This window comes from Rana temporaria, chromosome 4 (assembly GCF_905171775.1).
Source record: "Rana temporaria chromosome 4, aRanTem1.1, whole genome shotgun sequence".
NCBI lineage: Eukaryota > Metazoa > Chordata > Amphibia > Anura > Ranidae > Rana > Rana temporaria.
Genome location: NC_053492.1, coordinates 452,482,576 through 452,500,636, shown reverse-complemented (window position 1 = coordinate 452,500,636; position 18,061 = coordinate 452,482,576). Strand labels below are relative to the sequence as shown.

Genomic DNA, 18,061 nt, shown 5'->3' with positions numbered 1-18,061 from the left:
TAATGTCCATTGTCATTTATACGGCGATCAGTGCTAAAAAAAAAAATGCACCGATTACTGTGTAAATTACACTGGCAGGGAAAGGGTTAACCTCTAGGGGGCGAGGAAGGGGTTAAGCGAGTCCTAGGGAGTGATTCTAACTGTGGGGGGGCTGGGCTACATGTGACACGACAGTGATCACTGCTCCCGATGAGAGGGAGCAGTAGATCAGTTTTCCGTCACAAAGCAGAACAGGGAGATGTCTTGTTTACACAGGCATCACCCCTGTTCTTCAGCTCCATGATGCGATCGCAGGACACCGGCGGACAGAGTCCGCGGGGATGAAGCTCACGGTAGGGGCGCGCCTGCAGGGCGGAAAATTTAAAGGGACGTACAGGTATGTCCCTCTGTGCAGACGTGCAATTCTGCCGATGTAAAAGTGCGTGCGGCGGTCGGCAAACTGTTAAATATGAAACAGCAGCTAACACGGCAAATTGCAATAATGTAAAATAGGGGTGCTGAAATTAATCGCTGCATCGCAATTCCGGTGTCCCTGATGCGGAAGACGCATCTGATCGGAAAAATTGATTTCCGGGTGACGTCATCCTGACTTGCCCCGCCCCTCCCGGGAGAACGCTTCAAGCGTATAGCGGTTTAACTGTTGTAATAAATCCTGAGTTACAATCCATTAAGTTCCCCGATGTATGTGCTTTTTTAAAAATATGGGAGCTTCATATCTCATTTCTCAGTCTTTGTAGATGCCGCTCATGTGACTGCTCGGTCCACCTCTCTCCTCTCACGTCTGTCCTGACATCAGCGGGGAGTTCTTAGCCCCGCCCACCGACTGTAGCTATCAGATCAGGAGAGAGGGAACAGTGGGCGGGGCTGAGAACTCCCCACTGACATCAGGAGAGGTATGGCAGAGCATGGATTGATGGATCTGTGACTGCAGTTGTCACAGATCCAGCCCTGCTGCCACCCGCTCTCTCTCCCCCCTCACACCGTACCGATCGGTACAGAGAGGGAGGGAGGAACCGGCGTCATCACATGACGCCGGTTTGTTTACAAGTGATCGCTCTGTCATTTGGCGTGGTAAACGATCCAGTGTGCGCGCCCCAGGGGGAGCGCGATTCTGGGAGGACATTATACAACTTCCTCCCAGAGTTAATGAAGCACCCTGCCGCCGTTATTTTACGGTGTGCTGTGGTTAAGGGTCATTTGGACTCGCAACATAATTGGTTTCCATTTCACTTATGGACTTTTCTTTTCTTTATTGTGTTTTCAATGCAAAAATCACTGTGTATTCACTTAAAGTTTTACACTGTTTGTATTGACTATCAATTTGTCTGTTTACTTGAAGACCTATCAATTTGTCTCTGTTCACTTGAAGTCTTAGCGCTGCACTTTTAACTTTTACATTTCAACTGGGCAGCAATCATTTGGACTCCTTACTAGTTTGCATGGGCAACCAAGGACAGAGGTCAGCAAGCGAGTGGAATCCAAGCATTCTGGCTTTATTGGCTGAGAGCTTCTTCGAATACGAACGTTTTACTAAAATAAAAAAGGCAGTGTCTTAAGGAAAAATAAATAAAATCTCCTTTCCCTCTCTCTTTCTCTCGTCTTCTTCGCCCTATTTTTCCCTGCCTTCCTTCTAGTAACCTTCTGACCTCGAGTGACCTGGTTGCTGATACACCAGGGTGGGGGTGAGCATTGGGGATACCGGCCGGTCAGATGGACGTAGGACCCCGTTGCTGGGGAGCAGCCTGGCTCCCTCCAAGGACAGGCACTTGCTTTGCCTCCTCGGGGCAGGTATCTCAATCAGTGTGGAGGTCGGTCGGGGTTGTTGTATGCGGGGAGGTAAGCTGGAGGTCTATGGTGGGCCCCCTCCAAAGTGCGCACTCGGCCGGCTTGCCCTCTAATCTGTGCATTATTTAATGTACCAATTGCTGTCCAGACGACCGGCCGGCTTAACTTCCAGTTCTTGCCCCTCTACAGCGAGCACCCGCCTTTACCAGTAGATGAGAGGCTCGAAATGTATCTCCCCACGCTTTGTTTCTCGGCTAAAGTGTTTTATACGGAGGGGGAGACTTCACCCCCGGCTCGCTGCCTGGTTTATAAGTATATGTTATGCCCATTAGGATTCTGGGTCCCGATGCGTTTACCTGTATCTCTGTTTTCAATGTTCAACTTGTTTCTATGCGATGTTGAATAATGAATGGCTTACTGTCTGCTGCAAAAGCTTCTGACTGTTGTGATGTACTACTTTGCCGTTCACCAATAAAGATTTTACAAAAAAAAAAAAAAATACAGGCTTACCCTGCCTTACATACACTCACTTCATGTACACTCGGGACTACGGACATACCCTTGTGTTGTGCATATGTTGATATGGTGTGAATGAGCCCTCACAGAACTGGTCATTTATTATTATGGGTAACACAAGTCATAGAAGTGACGTACAAAGCCTGTGTACACACAACCTAATCAGCATGCCCTTTGGCAAAGCTTTCAGCTAATAGTGCAATTCTAGAGCTTTCTGCCCTTCTACCTGAGCTCCACTAGAGGGAGACTTCAATCAGCTTTATGTATAGTTTTATATGTTCAGACGGCGGAAGTCACAGTTTTATTACCATATAAAGGCAGAGGAGGATATGCTACGTTCTAAACTAGTAACTGAAACACGCACATATTTTGTATAATTTTTTTTTTTTTCCCCACATAATCGTCATACATCCTCAATTAAAAAAAAAATCCCCTTTATGGTCAATACATGCTTCCTTAAACTGATCTGAATAAAAACCCACACCACTCAAACTAGCGTATATATATTATATAAGAAAAAAAAAAAATTGTAAAGCAGTAATGGATGTATAAATAAAAATCAGAAATAAATATATATATATATAATATAATATATAAATAAATAAATATAATATAATATAATATAATATATAAATAAATAAATATAATATAATATATAAATAAAATATATAAATAAATAAATTATATATATATATATTTTTTTTCTCATGGGGGCGGGGGCTACCCCTCATGAGGGCATGTCTTGCTATGGGGGTACCTAGAGGAAGAAGCAGTTGATGGCACCAAAGGGAGACCACCAAAGTAGTAAGGGGCCTCTCTGTGCGATATTGTTGCATGGGGCAGTTTATTTTTTTCAAAAGAAACCCTTTAATAATATTATACAGGATTTCTATAGTACCAACGTTTTACAACATGAGGGCAGACCGTACAGTTATGTAATATGTATGAATGTAATACATGAGGAATCAGATTAAGGGCCACAGCTTTTGCATGCTTCAAGCCAGTTTTGCACCATACAACTCTATAGGAATGCAAAACCAACTTGAAGCAGTCAGTCAAATACAGGCCAGTCAAAATGCACCGGTCACCGAAATCTCAGAATTATCTTCTAGCAACGGCAGTAACAGAAGCTCAAAGCCCCCGGACATCTATAAAACAGCTTTAATAAACAGTTAGGCATCGTTACAACCTACTTTTCAAAATGTGTTCAATTCCTTCACACCACTGCTTGTAACTACTGGGTGTGACACTACACAGGAGAGAGTGCAAGCCAAGTGTAATAAAACCAAGAGCGCCTTACACAGAAACCCCGGCCCTGCTTCAAACTTGATGATTGGCATTTACAAGGCCTCAAGTCAACATCATGGCAGACTTTGACCTCCTTCTTTCACTAATAAACTGGAAAAGCCTCACAATTTTTACACTTGACAAGAGCAAACATGTACAAGAGCTTGCTTACTGGTCAAGTAAACAAGCCACCCATACTGAATCGTCGCTGCAGGACGCCCAAACCACACCCTCTTTGGTTATATGTGCCAACATTGCTGCAATTCATGCAAAGGCCGCTGCTGTGTCTGTAAAGGAAGGTCTAAAACTAAACGTTGTTCCCCCCCATGGGGGGTCCACAGTGACAAAGGTTGGAAAATTCTAGCCAGATCTCATTTTCAGGCAAGGTTAAAAAGATCCCTTACCTCTCTTCAATTCGGTTCTTGTCCATAAGGGGCTGCTTGATCCACTGACTGATCAATCTTTGGCCTTGGGCAGTTTTGCATTTGTTTAATAGGCCAGCTAAAGACTGTGTGCCACTTGTGTCTTCAGCCGCCCCCTTTGGGAAACACAAAAGGAAAGTGAAAAATGTAATAATGCACAACATATATTTTTTGACACCAAACATCTGTATTAGTATGATAAAGTTAATATGTAAAATTATAAATCCACATTATTATAATATATATATATATATATATATATATATATATATATATATATATATATATATATATATATATATATATATATATATATTAGGGCTGTGACTGATTAAAATTTTTGTGTTCGATTAATCTTTTTTTTTTAATCGATTAATCGACTAATTTCGATTAATTAACGCACATACAGATACAACTACTTTTAGCGGATCTCCTTGCATTGCAACTCTGCATTAGCCACTGGTAAATGTGGTGGGGGCAGATGTGTATATTCTTGCAGTATGGGGGCAGATGTGTATATTCTTGCAGTATGGGGGCAGATGTGTATATTACAGCATCTGCCCCCATGCTGTAATATACACATCTGCCCCCATGCTGTAATATACACACCTGCCCCCATGCTGTAATACACACATCTGCCTCCCATACTGCAAGAATATACACATCTGCCCCCATGTGTACATTACAGCATGGGGGCAGATGTGTATATTCTTGCAGTATGGGGGCAGATGTGTATATTCTTGCAGTATGGGGGCAGATGTGTACATTACATCATGGGGGCAGATGTGTATATTACAGCATGGGGGCAGATGCTGTAATATACACATCTGCCCCCATACTGCAAGAATATACACATCTGCCCCCATACTGCAAGAATATACACATCTGCCCCCCATACTGCCCCCACCACATTTACCAGTGGCTAATGCAGAGTTGCAATGCAAGGAGATCAGCTAAAAGTAGTTGTGTGGCAGATGTGTACATTACAGCATGGGGCAGATGTGTATATTCTTGCAGTTTGGGGGCAGATATGTATATTCTTACAGCATGGGGGCAGATGTGTACATTACAGATTCTGCCCCCATGCTGTAATATACACATCTGCCTCCCATACTGCAAGAATATACACATCTGCCCCCATGTGTACATTACAGCATGGGGGCAGATGTGTATATTCTTACAGCATGGGGGCAGATGTGTATATTCTTACAGCATGGGGGCAGATGTGTATATTCTTACAGCATGGGGGCAGATGTGTACATTACAGCATCTGCCCCCATGCTGTAATATACACATCTGCCCCCATGCTTTAATATACACATCTGTCCCCATACTCCAGGAATATATACATCTGCCCCATAATGTTACCACACACAGATGGTTGTCCTTTCTTACCTGACTATCAGGCAGGCAGACCCATCTGCAGAGTAGCTGATGGACACACGTGCGCAAGGGAAGAAGATACAAGCAGGCGGGCAGGTGATGACGACGTCAGCACGCCGCTACTCGGCTGCCGCCGGGTGGACCAAGATGGCCACGGCTCCGGAGCTAGGCCGAAGCCGCGACCTTTCCTATGGGCGAGACCGCGGAGCTCACTCCAGCGGATCGTCCTCGATCAAAATAATTTTAATCGACCAAAGAAATTAACGATTAATCGACCAATTAATCGTTAATTTCCGCAGCCCTAATTTTATATATATATATATATATATATATATATATATATATATATATATATATATATATATATATATATATATATATATATATATATATATATATATATATATATATATATATATATATATATACATACACATACATATATATACACACACACACATATATACATATATACATATACATACATACATACATACATACATACATATATATATATATTACACACACACACCGATTTTTTGTAATATATGTATTACATTGTCTACAACTATGTGCCTCTGACAGAAATGAAAAAGTTGTTGTCCAATTTACTTAAAGTGTAACGCATAAAGATAAAACACCTTCTGTATGCAGCAGACCCCCCCCCCCCCCAATACTTACCTGAGCCCCATCTGAATCCAGCGATGTTGCAGGAGAGACTCAGCTGCCTGGCTAAGAAAGCAGCGCGGCGCTATTGGCTCCCACTGCTGTCAAAAATCAGTGAGCCAATGAGGAGAAAGAGGGAGCAGGGCCGAACCGCGGCTTTGTGTCTAAATGGACACAAAGAGCAGCGGTTCGGCTCAGGTGTCCCCACAGCAATTGCTAGGCAACTCGACAGGGGGGGGGGGGGGGGCAGGAGCACCGGCGAGGGACCCGAGAATAAGAGGATTTGGGCTGTTCTGTGCAAGACTACTGTACAGAGCAGGCAAGTAACTGTTTTCCACTTAAAAATAACAAATCACTAAGAGCCGGTTCACACTGGGGCGGCACGACTTGCGGGCGACTTGGCAAGTCGTCCTGAAGACCCCTTCAGAGGCGACTTGCAAAATGACTTCTGTATAGAAGTCAATGCAAGTCGCCCCCAAAGTCGTACAAGAACCTTTTTCTAAATCGGAGCGACTTAGAATGGTTCTATTGAATAGAATGGGACGAGACTTGTCAGGCAGCCGAGTCGCCTGACGAGTCGCCCCAGTGTGAACCGGCTCTTAAAGTTCAGGATTGTAAAACAAAACATTTATACTTGAAGTGGATGCAGCATCTGTCCCTCGCCATCTCTACAGTAAGAACTGAGTGTTTAAACACTGATGATTGCTCAGTTCTCCCCCTCCGCTCTGAGCAGAAAGCTCAGACTGCCAGTCGTCGGCCATCAGCGTGTCTCTCCGCCCCCGGCTTTTACTGGAGCGATGGGCTGTGGAGGGAGCAGGTGGCACAGCCAGGTGCCAGTCCAGGCATCTGGGTGAATCACAACTATGTGGTCAGGAGCTCCCCCCCCCCCCCCCCCCCGGAGCCTGGACTGGCTCCCACGTCTGCCGACAGCAGACTTTAGCAGGTAATTCTGTTTGTTATTTGGGGACGTGCTTCCTTTGCGAGATTAGTAAAAGGTGTTTTAATTCATTGGGTTTTTTGCATGTGAAAAAGTAAAGAGTCTGCATTGGTTATGATTGAGAAGAAGCCTCCTGCACTCTAAAAAATTAGTTCCTACATCACCATATTGAACCACTGAGCAGGTAGGCTGTGTTCTTTATAATATATTGGAAAAGACAATATATGTCTGTTCTGCAGAAAAACAAAACTTCCCTGTCTGCTCACATTCTTCTTTAGAATGTACATGGAGCTTCACAGCTCATTATACATTCTTGACATAGACCCTTGGTGACAGAATCCAGCGATGTCCCCGGGAGCCTTGCCTCTTCAGTGACTCACACTCCTGAGCAATTGGCTCCCGCTGCTGTCAATCACAGCCAGAGACAGAGGGGGCAGTAGAGCTGGACGATTTTTTTCCCCTAAAAAAAATCAGCGATTTTATAAGGAAAAAAAAAAAAAATCAATTTACGATTCAAAGCAAGTTTTTTTTTTTTTTTGATGGACACAGCGTCGTTCCTGGGGAGCTGCGGGCAGGCGTTTTTAGGCAAGGCCGTGGCCTCGTCCACAACTCCTGCCCGCAGCTCCTCAGGCGAGGCGTCAGCGCCGGTCCTGGGGAGCTGCGGGCAGGAGTTTTTAGGCGAGGCCACGCCTAAAAATTACAGCTCTTCAGGACCGGCGCACTGTCAGCGCCGGTCCTGGGGGGGGGGGGGGGGGTTTAAATCAATTGTCAAAACCTGAATCGATTTGACCTACCAACTTGATTTTTTATTTGAATCGATTTTTTGCACAGCCCTAGGGGGCAGGGACTCGCCACGGCTCCATGTGTAAATGGACACAGAGCAGCGGGTCAGGAGCATACCTGCTTGGTTGCCCCCGGCAGGAGCGCCAACGTGGGACCGGAGAAGAGGATGATGCGGGCTGTTCTGTGCAAAACCAAAAACAAAGCAAGTATAACGCGTTTGTTTTTTTAAATAACCAAAAGGCTTGAATATCACTTTAATGAACTCCCATGCATGCGAGTGGAAGGTTAAGTCATCCCACGCTGGCCAATCAAGATGGCTGAACCCCAGCTTCAATAAGAAGCCACGGACATTGGTTTGTTGGAGCACAAATATATGTGGACTTTAGTTCTACTTGAATTTTACAGCCTAATCATGAACACTGCATACAAATGTGTCATCTATCCATTATAAAAAGTATGACAGTCATACCAGCAGGAGAGTGTTATATAGGTTTAGTGCAGCATACGGTCTACATTTCCTCCCAATGGTTACATGAATTGAGCACATAAAGAGACGGTTTTATTTACCGCTATGACACCCTACTACAGCAAGAACTGGAATATTTATGCACCTTTTTTGTTAAAGCGGGGGTTCACCCTAAATTTTGACTTTGGCTCAAGTAAACTAGCAGGCATAGACAATAACTAATCCGTTGTTTGTTTTTTAATCGCAATCCTTACCTTAGTACTGCAGCAGTTTCTCTCCGGTCAATCACTATTCCCCGCGGGAGTGGGCGTTCCTAATCACAGGCTGTGATTGACGTGCTTCCGACCGGCGCATACTGCGCATCACGAGTTGCCAAAAGAAGCCGAACGTCGGTGCGGCTCTATACGGCGCATGCGCACCGACGTTAGGATTCTTTCGGCAACTCGTGACGCGCAGTATGCGCCGTCGGAAGCACGTCAATCACAGCCTGTGATTAGGAACGCCCACTCCCGCGGGAAAGCCGGGGGGGAAATAGCTCTATAATGGTATGTACGCAAAAAAAAAAAACAGCATACTGTCGGTCTCATAGGTCGGCTCCATGTAATGTTAGAAATTTTTTTAGGGTGAACCCCCGCTTTAATGCTGCCCCCTCCTGAATTCCTGTTTTATTTTTTATTCCCCCAAATTTAAATTTTCAATGGCACTAACTGTGCAGCAACTGTGAGCCAAGCAGGTACAGCGCTGCGCTACTGACATGCTGCATTAAATTTGTGACCACGGCAGCCACCTCCAGCCTTTGGTTAAGCTCACCCCACTTAGGCGTGGCTATTGTGGTTAAAAAAATATTAAAAAAGCTATTAATTCCAAAGGGGAAAAGGGAGAGAAGGGGCCCATGAAGCTTGGTTTAAACAGGCCACATTAAGGCCCCTTTCACATCAGTGAACCAAATCGGGTCCACCTGTCTTTTTTCCCAGGCGGACCCGATTGAGCAACCCGTTGTCCTCTCTGGGGTGGCAGACACCCACCTAGCATCCGCTCTAACAAAAATCCGCTGAAAACAGACGCAAGGCGATACGTTGGCCATCCGTCCAGTGGGTCGGAATGGATGACAATCGGATGGAAAAGGACATGCAGTCCGTTTCCATCCAATTTCCCCATAGAGAACAGGATTGCGTCTGTGTTCGGTGTGCATAACGGAGCAGACAGGACCCGTCATCCACCTGCTCAGCGGGAAATCAGCAGAAAGATACCCCGCTGAGCAGGCGGATTCTGCCTGGATAGATCCACCCTGTGTAAAAAGGGGGTTTTATAGAAGCCCATGTAGCTTATTCACCCAAAATATTCAATAAATAGGCAAAAATTAAAAAAAAAAAAAAATACGCTTTATTGTTGCATAACAAATGAAAAACTACAAACCCTTCACCATACCCTTTTAAAATGTGGTCTAAAACACCATGTAGTCTGAATGCCACCACAAGGCTTGGTTCACACCTATGTTTTTCAGCTTCACAAAAACGCACTACATCCCATTAAGATGTTTTCCTATGGTTTTCCTAAGTTCACATCAGTGCGTTTGTCACCAGTGCATTTTTGGAAAGGGTCAAGGACTTGCTCCACAGTAGATTGCATTTTTGGTTTCATAAACGAACGAAAACACAAAAAAGGCAGTGCTTGCGTTTATGTTGTTTCCTCCTGCAAGACAAAAGACATCTCCGAAAACGAATGAGAAAAAAAAAAAAAAACGCAAACGCACCCGGAAAAAGCATCAATCGCAACTTGCACAGGTGTAAACCAGGTCCAAGTATATCAGGCAACACTGGTGAATTCCAGTTTATATGCAAGCAAGTTGCATCAAGTCACATTGCCCCATAACATCCTGATGAAGCCAATCTACAGCAGTGCGGCAAAATGCATTGACATCGAGGTCTGACATCCAATGTCACACCTGCCACACCCCTTGGCCTCAGAAGCACTAGGAGGTGCATGGCAGTAAACCCTCAAAAAAAGGATGAAAATACTACAATTATGTATTTTTCTGTGCAACAATAAAGCTTTGTATTTTTCACTTAGCCTATTTATTGAATTTGGTTAGGTACAAGCTACATGGGCTTCTATTGATGGGCTCCCTGTTTAACCCAAACTTTCTTGTTCTTGGAAATTCGTTTTGTTTATTTGGAAATTATTCTGCAATCAACCACTTGCCTACCAGGCACTTTCACCCCCTTCCTACCCAGGCCAATTTTCAGCGCGGTCACACCTTGAATGACAATTGCGCGGTCATGCAACACTGAACCCTTATAAATCTATAATTTTTTCACATAAATGGAGTTCTCTTTTGGTTGTATTTAATCAATGCTGGGATTTTTAATTTTTTGCTAAAAGACCAAAATATAAAAAACTTAAAATCTTCGTTTGTTATAGAATTTTGTAAATTAGTAAATTTTCTCCATTCCACTCTTGAGGTTGCACTGATGATCAGTGTAGATGTCCCCTGTGTGGATTTGCCATTTATCGGCTCTCCTCGGGCGCTGTCGGTGCAAGGAGAAGAATGCCAAATAACCAACAATAATCAGGTGTGATTTGACACAGCTGATCACGTGGTAAAGAGCCGCTGTGATTGACTTTACCAGGACCTGTGATCAGCTGCGTCTCAGACACAGTGATCACAGATTCCCGCGGATGCACGTACGAGCAGCATGGCTGCGGAAGGATGTCAAACGATGCCCTCACGGCAATGTGCAACCGTGCTGTAGCCATCATTCGTGAAGAGGTTAAACTTCCTGTCCCCGGGTGGCTTCACTCATTCCTCCACTGTATCTATGGAGGGAGCCATGGTTGTCAACAAGGCAGGACTTTAAGAATGTCTGCCATTGTTCCTCTGCATTACATGGGGGGGGGGGGGGGGGGGGGAATAGGGGAAAGGAGAAATTAGTAATATGGTTTGATGCATTTGCCAAATTTGTTCTCCGCCCCACGTATTAAAACAAAATATTAAAACAAAAGCAGGCACCATATCTAAGAACTTGTAAGATAAAATATGTTCCATTTCTACATTTGTGTTCTTGGCTTTAATTCGCCTTAAAGGGGGTTGTAAAGGTTAAAAAAAAATCCCTAAATAGCTTCCTTTACCTTAGTGCAGTCCTCCTTCACTTACCTCATCCTTCCATTTTGCTTTTAAATGTCCTTATTTCTTCTGAGAAATCCTCACTTTCCGTTCGTCTGTCTGTAACTCCACACAGTAATGCAAGGCTTTCTCCCTGCTGTGGAGAAAGCCTCGAGGGGGGAGGGGGCGAGCAGGATTGTCAGGACGCCCACTAACACACAGCTCCTTTCTCTATCTTCAAAGTAGAGTGTCCTGACTTGCCTGCTCGCCCCCTCTGGAGGCTTTCTCTACACCAGGGAGAAAGCCTTGCATTACTGTGTGTAGTTACAGACAGAAGAACAGGAAGTGAGGATTTCTTAGAAGAAATAAGGACATTTAAAAGCAAAATGGAAGGATGAGGTAAGTGAAGGAGGACTGCACTATGGTAAAGGAAGCTATTTAGGGATTTTTTTTTTTACCTTTACAACCCCTTTAATGTGTTAAAACAAGTATGAAGCGATACGCATAAGACAAGAACAACAGGAAGTGGGCTGTATAAGGTATTTACTGGCAGAAGAAAAATGTTTAACTATCCTAAGTTTAAACAACAAGGGCAGAAGATTTAATAGATGGGAAAAAAATAAAAAAAAAGGGAGGACTGACTGAAGGTCCGTTTTCAATAATAAAAAAAAAAAATCTATACAGTACTTTGCGTTTTTGGGCGTATACATTGTAGAATAGTTAGAGGAGCTGCAAACATTCCAGAACACGGTTGATTCCCCTTGTGAATAAACAGACCTGACGAAACTTGTACCAAGAACTAGTTGTGTCTACACATGAAGAAGACTCATTTCAAAGCATTCTTTTCTTGTATGGCTGTTCAATACAGAAGACAACAAGGCTCAATGTTGAGAAACTCCTGGGGTACGGAGAGATGTAGCTCAGTGCTTCGCAATGTCAGGAAAACTAAAAATAGGGTTTTTCTTCCCGCCATAAAATAATTTCCTTGAAGCTGAATGAGGGAAACAGGAAGTCCTGTACTGTTGGGTGATAAAACCTGTCTGGATTCTCTCAGTCTCCATACAGGGCCCAGCAGGTGAAAGCCTTGGGCATCTTAGAAGCCCTATAAGAACCCAGGCTGGGAATGGCACTAGTAGAGGCGGCTCCTCTCATTTTAAAATGGTGATCACAGCATCAATACTGCTGACAACACTGCTTGGGATGTCAGTGCAACAGAGGTACTGTGCGGTCAGCTCAAACAGGAAGTTAGAAGCACACTGGATCTCTGACAGATCCACGGGTATTTCTCTTTATAAATGGCATTTATGAGGGGGATATACATTAGGAAATTGTGCATGTTTTGCAGAGTTACAGTATGTTGAACATGTGCCCCCCCCCAGCCACTTACAATTTAACCACTTCACATCTGGGCCAATTCTGGCACTTCACTCATATGTAAAAATCATAATTGTTTTCTAGAAAATTACTCAGAACCCCCAAACATTATATATGTATTTTTAGCAGAGACCCTAGGGAATAAAACGGCTGTCATTGCAATTTTTTATGTCACATAGTATTTGCACAGTGATTTTTATAAATTTTTTAATTCATTTAAAGCGGAGTGCCGGCCACAATTTCACTTTTTAAATATAAATACCCCTGTAATACACAAGCTTAATGTATTCTAGTAAAGTTAGTCTGTAAACTAAGGTCCGTTTTGTTAGGTTGTTACAGCATTTAGACACTTTATAAAATAGAAATAATTGACTGGGGCCATCTTAAGTGTGGGCATCATGAAGCCAGACTGTATGACTTCCTGGATTTCAGCCTGGCAGATCTTGCACATGCTCAGTGCTGCACAAGCAGTGTAATAGGTTTCAGATCAGGTTTCAGCACCTGTGCTGTCCAAGTCACATGATTCTTCGAGACTGGGGAGTGCACAGACTCCTGGAAAGTTACACCCACTACATTCCCAGGAGTCTGTGCGGTGTAGGTTAGGAAGCTTAAGCACCTAGGTGCAGGAAGAGGGAAGATTAACTATTCTGCCTAGCAACAACACTTTAAAGGCATCTAAAAAAAAAAAAAAAAAAAATTCTTAAAGGACTAATGACATTTTTTTTTAAAACTACTGATGTAATGTTATATTTATGGGTGGAACTCCACTTTAACAATTTTGTTTTCCTCAAAAACACGTTTAAAAAAAACACACACACACACACACACACACACACACAAAACAGTAACGTTGGCCCAATTTATTTGTAGAAATTTAAAGATGTTACGCCAAATAGATACCCAAGTTAAATTCCGCACACTTGTTTAATGGCGCCAAACTTCAGGACTTAATCTCCATAGGCAGATTTTTTTTTTTTACAGGTTACATATTTAGAACAGTTTCTTTTGCTCCAGCGCATGCGGTGATACCTCACATGTTGAACGCCGTTTACATATGTGGGCGCAACTTATTTATGCATTTTCTTTTGTGCGCTTTAAAAAAATGTTTTACACTTTCTCTTAAAAATAAAATATGATCACTTTATTCCTATTACAAGGAATGTAAAACATCCCTTGTAATAAAAATAGTGTGCGACAGGTCCTTTTTACGGAGAGATGTGGGGTCAATAAGACCTCACATCTCTCCTTCAGGCTGGAAAGGCTGAAATAACAAAAAAAATAAAAAACTCTCGGCCTTTTCGAATACGAATTAGACAAGTAAAAAAAAAAATTAGGCTTTTTGTACTTACCGTAAAAGCCATTTCTCTAAGTTCATGGACAGACACAGCAGCAATTGACCATAGGAAATTATCCTCCTTTCTAGGAGGTTGACTAGGCAGAAAAACAGCATGTTAAGTGTTAAACACTCCACACAGTACAGTACCTCCCAGGGGGTGGTTCCCCCGGGTACATCCCCCGTTCTCTGCTCTGCAGCCTCAGTTTGTAAACAAGCAGTACAAACAAAGGAGGGGTGGGTGCTGTGTCCGTCCATGAACTCAGAGAAATGGATTTTACGGAGAGTACAAAAATCCTATTTTCTCTTCCGTTCATGGACGGACACAGCAGCAATTGACCTTAGGGACGTCCCCAAGAGTGTCAAAAAATCAGGGGTGGGAAAACACAGCAAACCAACTTCACCCCAAACAAACCAGAGCTCCTCAACGGAGGAACTTCAACCTTAAACAGCCGCCTGCAAGACCTTGCGGCCGAAGGAGGCATCCAAAGATGCACTCACATCCACCTTGTAAAACTTTGAGAAGGTGTGGACTGACGACCAGGTCGCTGCCTTACACACCTGTAAAAACGGACGCTTGATGGCAGAAAGCCCAAGAGGCACCAATTGCCCTGGTCGAATGCGCCGTAACCAGGAAGGGGGGCGCCCGCCCCTTTAGGGCATAGACCTGAAGAACGACCTGCCTGATCCACCTAGAAATGGTGGCCGACGAGACCGCCAGACCCTTTTTAGAACCAGTCACCGACGCGAACAGTGAATCCGACCTCTGAAACGGAGCCGTAGCAGACAGGTACACCCGTAGGGCTCGAACCCCGTCCAAAGAATGCAAGGCAGCCTCTTTTGGACACAGGATGGAAGAACAATGTCCTCATTAAGGTGAAAGGCCGAAACAACGGCTGCAGCACCACCTTACATCTGTGGATGACAAAATATGGAGCCTTGCAAGACAAGGCCACCAACTCAGACACCCGTCGGACCGATGTAATCGCCACCAGAAAAAACACCTTCTGGGAAAGAGTCAATAAAGGGATCTCCCTAATGCCCTCAAATGGAGGCTTTTGAAGCACCGAGGGGACTAAATTCAAGTCCCACAGAGGCAGTGGAGGACGCACAGGAGGGGCCACATGCCGAACCCCCTTCACAAACGTACGCACCAGAGAGTGCGCCGCCAAGGGTCGCTGAAAGAAAACAGCCAAGGCCGAAATCTGACCCTTAATCGTACTTAAAGTGGATGTAAACCCAAAAAATAGTTTTTTTGTTTTTGATGTCACAATGTAGAGTATAAGATTCCCTATCATCTGTGCCCAGTCTTGCCACACAGAGTTAATCCAGCGCTGAGCAATCCTCTTTTAATGTTCAGTGAAAATTAACAGAATTCCAGATAAAAACTTGCCAAATTATAAAGTCCGTTTTTCTGTTCTTGATTTGTGTTACAGGTTATTTACATATCTAGAGCTTGGACATGTTTATCATATGTTATGTTAATCATAATATGAGGTGATCCAAAGTTCATTGTATATTACCAGGATATGTAAATAACCTGTAACACAAAGCAAGAACAGAGAAACGGACTTTATAATTTGGCAAGTTTTTATCTGGAATTCTGTTAATTTTCACTGAACATTAAAAGAGGATTGCTCAGCGCTGGATTAACTCTGTGTGGCAAGACTGGGCACAGATGATAGGGAATCTTATACTCTACATTGTGACATCAAAAACAAAAAAAAAAAATGAGGAGAGAGCCTGATCCACTCCACGCTGCAAGAACAGCAGAATCCGAAACATCACGTACGCACAGGGGTGCCAATTCATCTCCTCACACAGAGATGTAAGCCTTCCACGTACAATGGTAAATCTTCCGGGAAGTAGACTTCCGCGCCCGCAGCATGGTAGAGATTACCGAATCCGACAGACCCCGGTCCCTCAGCACCTGGCTCTCAATAGCCACGCCATTAAAGCCAACGACTGTAAAGCAGGATGAAAGATAGGACCCTGCGACAGAAGATCCTCTCGCAGTGGCAGGCGCCACGGAACATCTGCCACCAGACGCACCAGATGTGGGTACCAGGGACGGTGAGGCCAATCCGTAGCAATTAGGATTGTTGGTATCCCCTCGGCTTCCACTCTGTGTAGCAGACGAGGAAGAAGCTTCAGAGGAGGAAAGGCGTAGATTAGGCGATAGTGACACCACCAAGCCACCAACGCGTTTGACGCGTCCGTCCACGGGTCTCTTGACCTGGCCACGAACCGTGTCACCTTCCGATTGAGTCGGGACGGCAGAAGACCCACGTCTGCAGTACCCCATTTCAGACACAGACTCTGAAACACATCCGGGTGTAGCGACCATTCTCATTGGTCTAGCGTTTGGAGACTTAGGTAGTCAGCCTGCCAGTTCTTTACGCCCGGAGTGTAAACGGCCGAAAGAGCCGGAACGTTCTTTTCGGCCCACCGGAGGATGTGAGCGACTCCTGCCGCAGCAGCCGAGCACTGTGTGCCCCCTCGACGATTGACATACGCCACAGCCGTGGTGTTGTCCGACTGAATCCTGACCGGGCGGCCCTCAGAGACCACTTGGAGAGGCACAGCCTGATCGCCCGGAGTTCCAGGACATTGATCGGCAGGCGGGATTCTTCCTGATTCCAGCGCCCCTGGGCTGACTGAACACCCCAGACTCCCCCCCAGCCGGAGAGACTGGCATCTGTCGTGACTACCGTCCAATGGCACGGCAGGAATGACTTCCCGGCCCGAAGCACCGGAGACGTCAGTCACCACACTAGGGAGGAACTGACCAGGCGACTCACCCGAACTTGGTGATCCAGAGACAAAGGGACCTTGTCCCAACGTGACAGAATTTCTCTCTGTAACACGCGAGTGTGATATTGAGCATACGGAACCGCCTCGAAGGAGGCCACCATCAGACCCAAAACTCGTATGCAAAAGCGAAGCAACGACCACTTCTGGGTCGCCAACCGACTCACCGCAGTTTGCAGTGTCTGTAGTTTCTCCGTGGGAAGAAAAACTCTCGTCACCGAGGAATCTAGGACCAACCCCCACGTATTCCAGACGCTACCAAAACCGACTTCTCAACATTTAGCAGCCAACCGAATTCCCAGGGGGTCTGGCAGGTGATAGACACATCCACCTCCAACTCTGATCTTGAAGAAGCTCTCAGGAGAAGGTCGTCCAGGTATCCTACAATAGCGATCCCGCGCTGCCTCAGCAGGGCCAGAATCGGAGCGAGCACCTTGGTGAAAACCCTTGGTGCCAAAGCCAGGCCGAAAGGGAGGGCAACAAATTGAAAGTGGTCCTCCCCGACCGCAAAGCGCAGAAATCTCTGGTGCTTTGCACATATGGGGATATGCAAGTACGCGTCCTTGATATCCAAGGACGCCAGGAAGTCCCCTTGATGGAGTGCCACTATTACAGAGCGAACCGACTCCATCCTGAACTTTTGCACTCTGACAAAACAGTTGAAGGCCTTGAGATCCAGGATTGGACGGACCCCTTCCTTCTTGGGGACCACAAACAGATTGAAGTAAAACCCCTGAAACCGTTCCAGTAAAGGAACCGGCACGAACACCCCCCTGACCAGCAGATACTGAACAGCCCCAAACAGGGCCTCCCGACGACCCGGAGGAAGCTGGAGGTTGGAAGGAAAAAATCTGTTTGGCGGACAAGAGAGAAACTATCTTGTACCCTGAGAAAACTACTTTGCAAACCCACCAGTCGGAAAGAAGAGACATCCATCGAGCCGCAAATTTGTGAAGCCGGCCCCCCACCCGAGAGGGGGGCGGGGCAGACCTTCATGCGCAGGCTTGTTGGGCTTGCGGCCAAGACCGGTCTCACCGCCGACCCCACCACCGTGAACATGGAGCGGGCCACAGCCTCAGCTCTCCTATCTGCTGGGTCCTTGAAAGCGGGAGCCCCTTCCACAGGCAACGTGGTCGCCTTGTTCAGTCTGGACACAGGGGGGTCCACCGACGGAGGAGAGGTCCACTTTTTCAGG

At 45.2% G+C, this 18,061-nt stretch overlaps 1 protein-coding gene across 1 annotated transcript in view; it reads right to left on the bottom strand.

Moving 5' to 3' along the window:
- The window catches only part of MSH2 (mutS homolog 2), a 199,693-nt gene that overhangs the window by 161,676 nt on the left and 19,956 nt on the right, over window positions 1–18,061 (bottom strand). Inside the window, exon 6 of the mRNA XM_040351583.1 lies at window positions 3,993–4,126. Coding sequence (XP_040207517.1) covers window positions 3,993–4,126 — 134 coding nt within the window. The remainder of the gene's footprint in view (window positions 1–3,992; window positions 4,127–18,061) is intronic.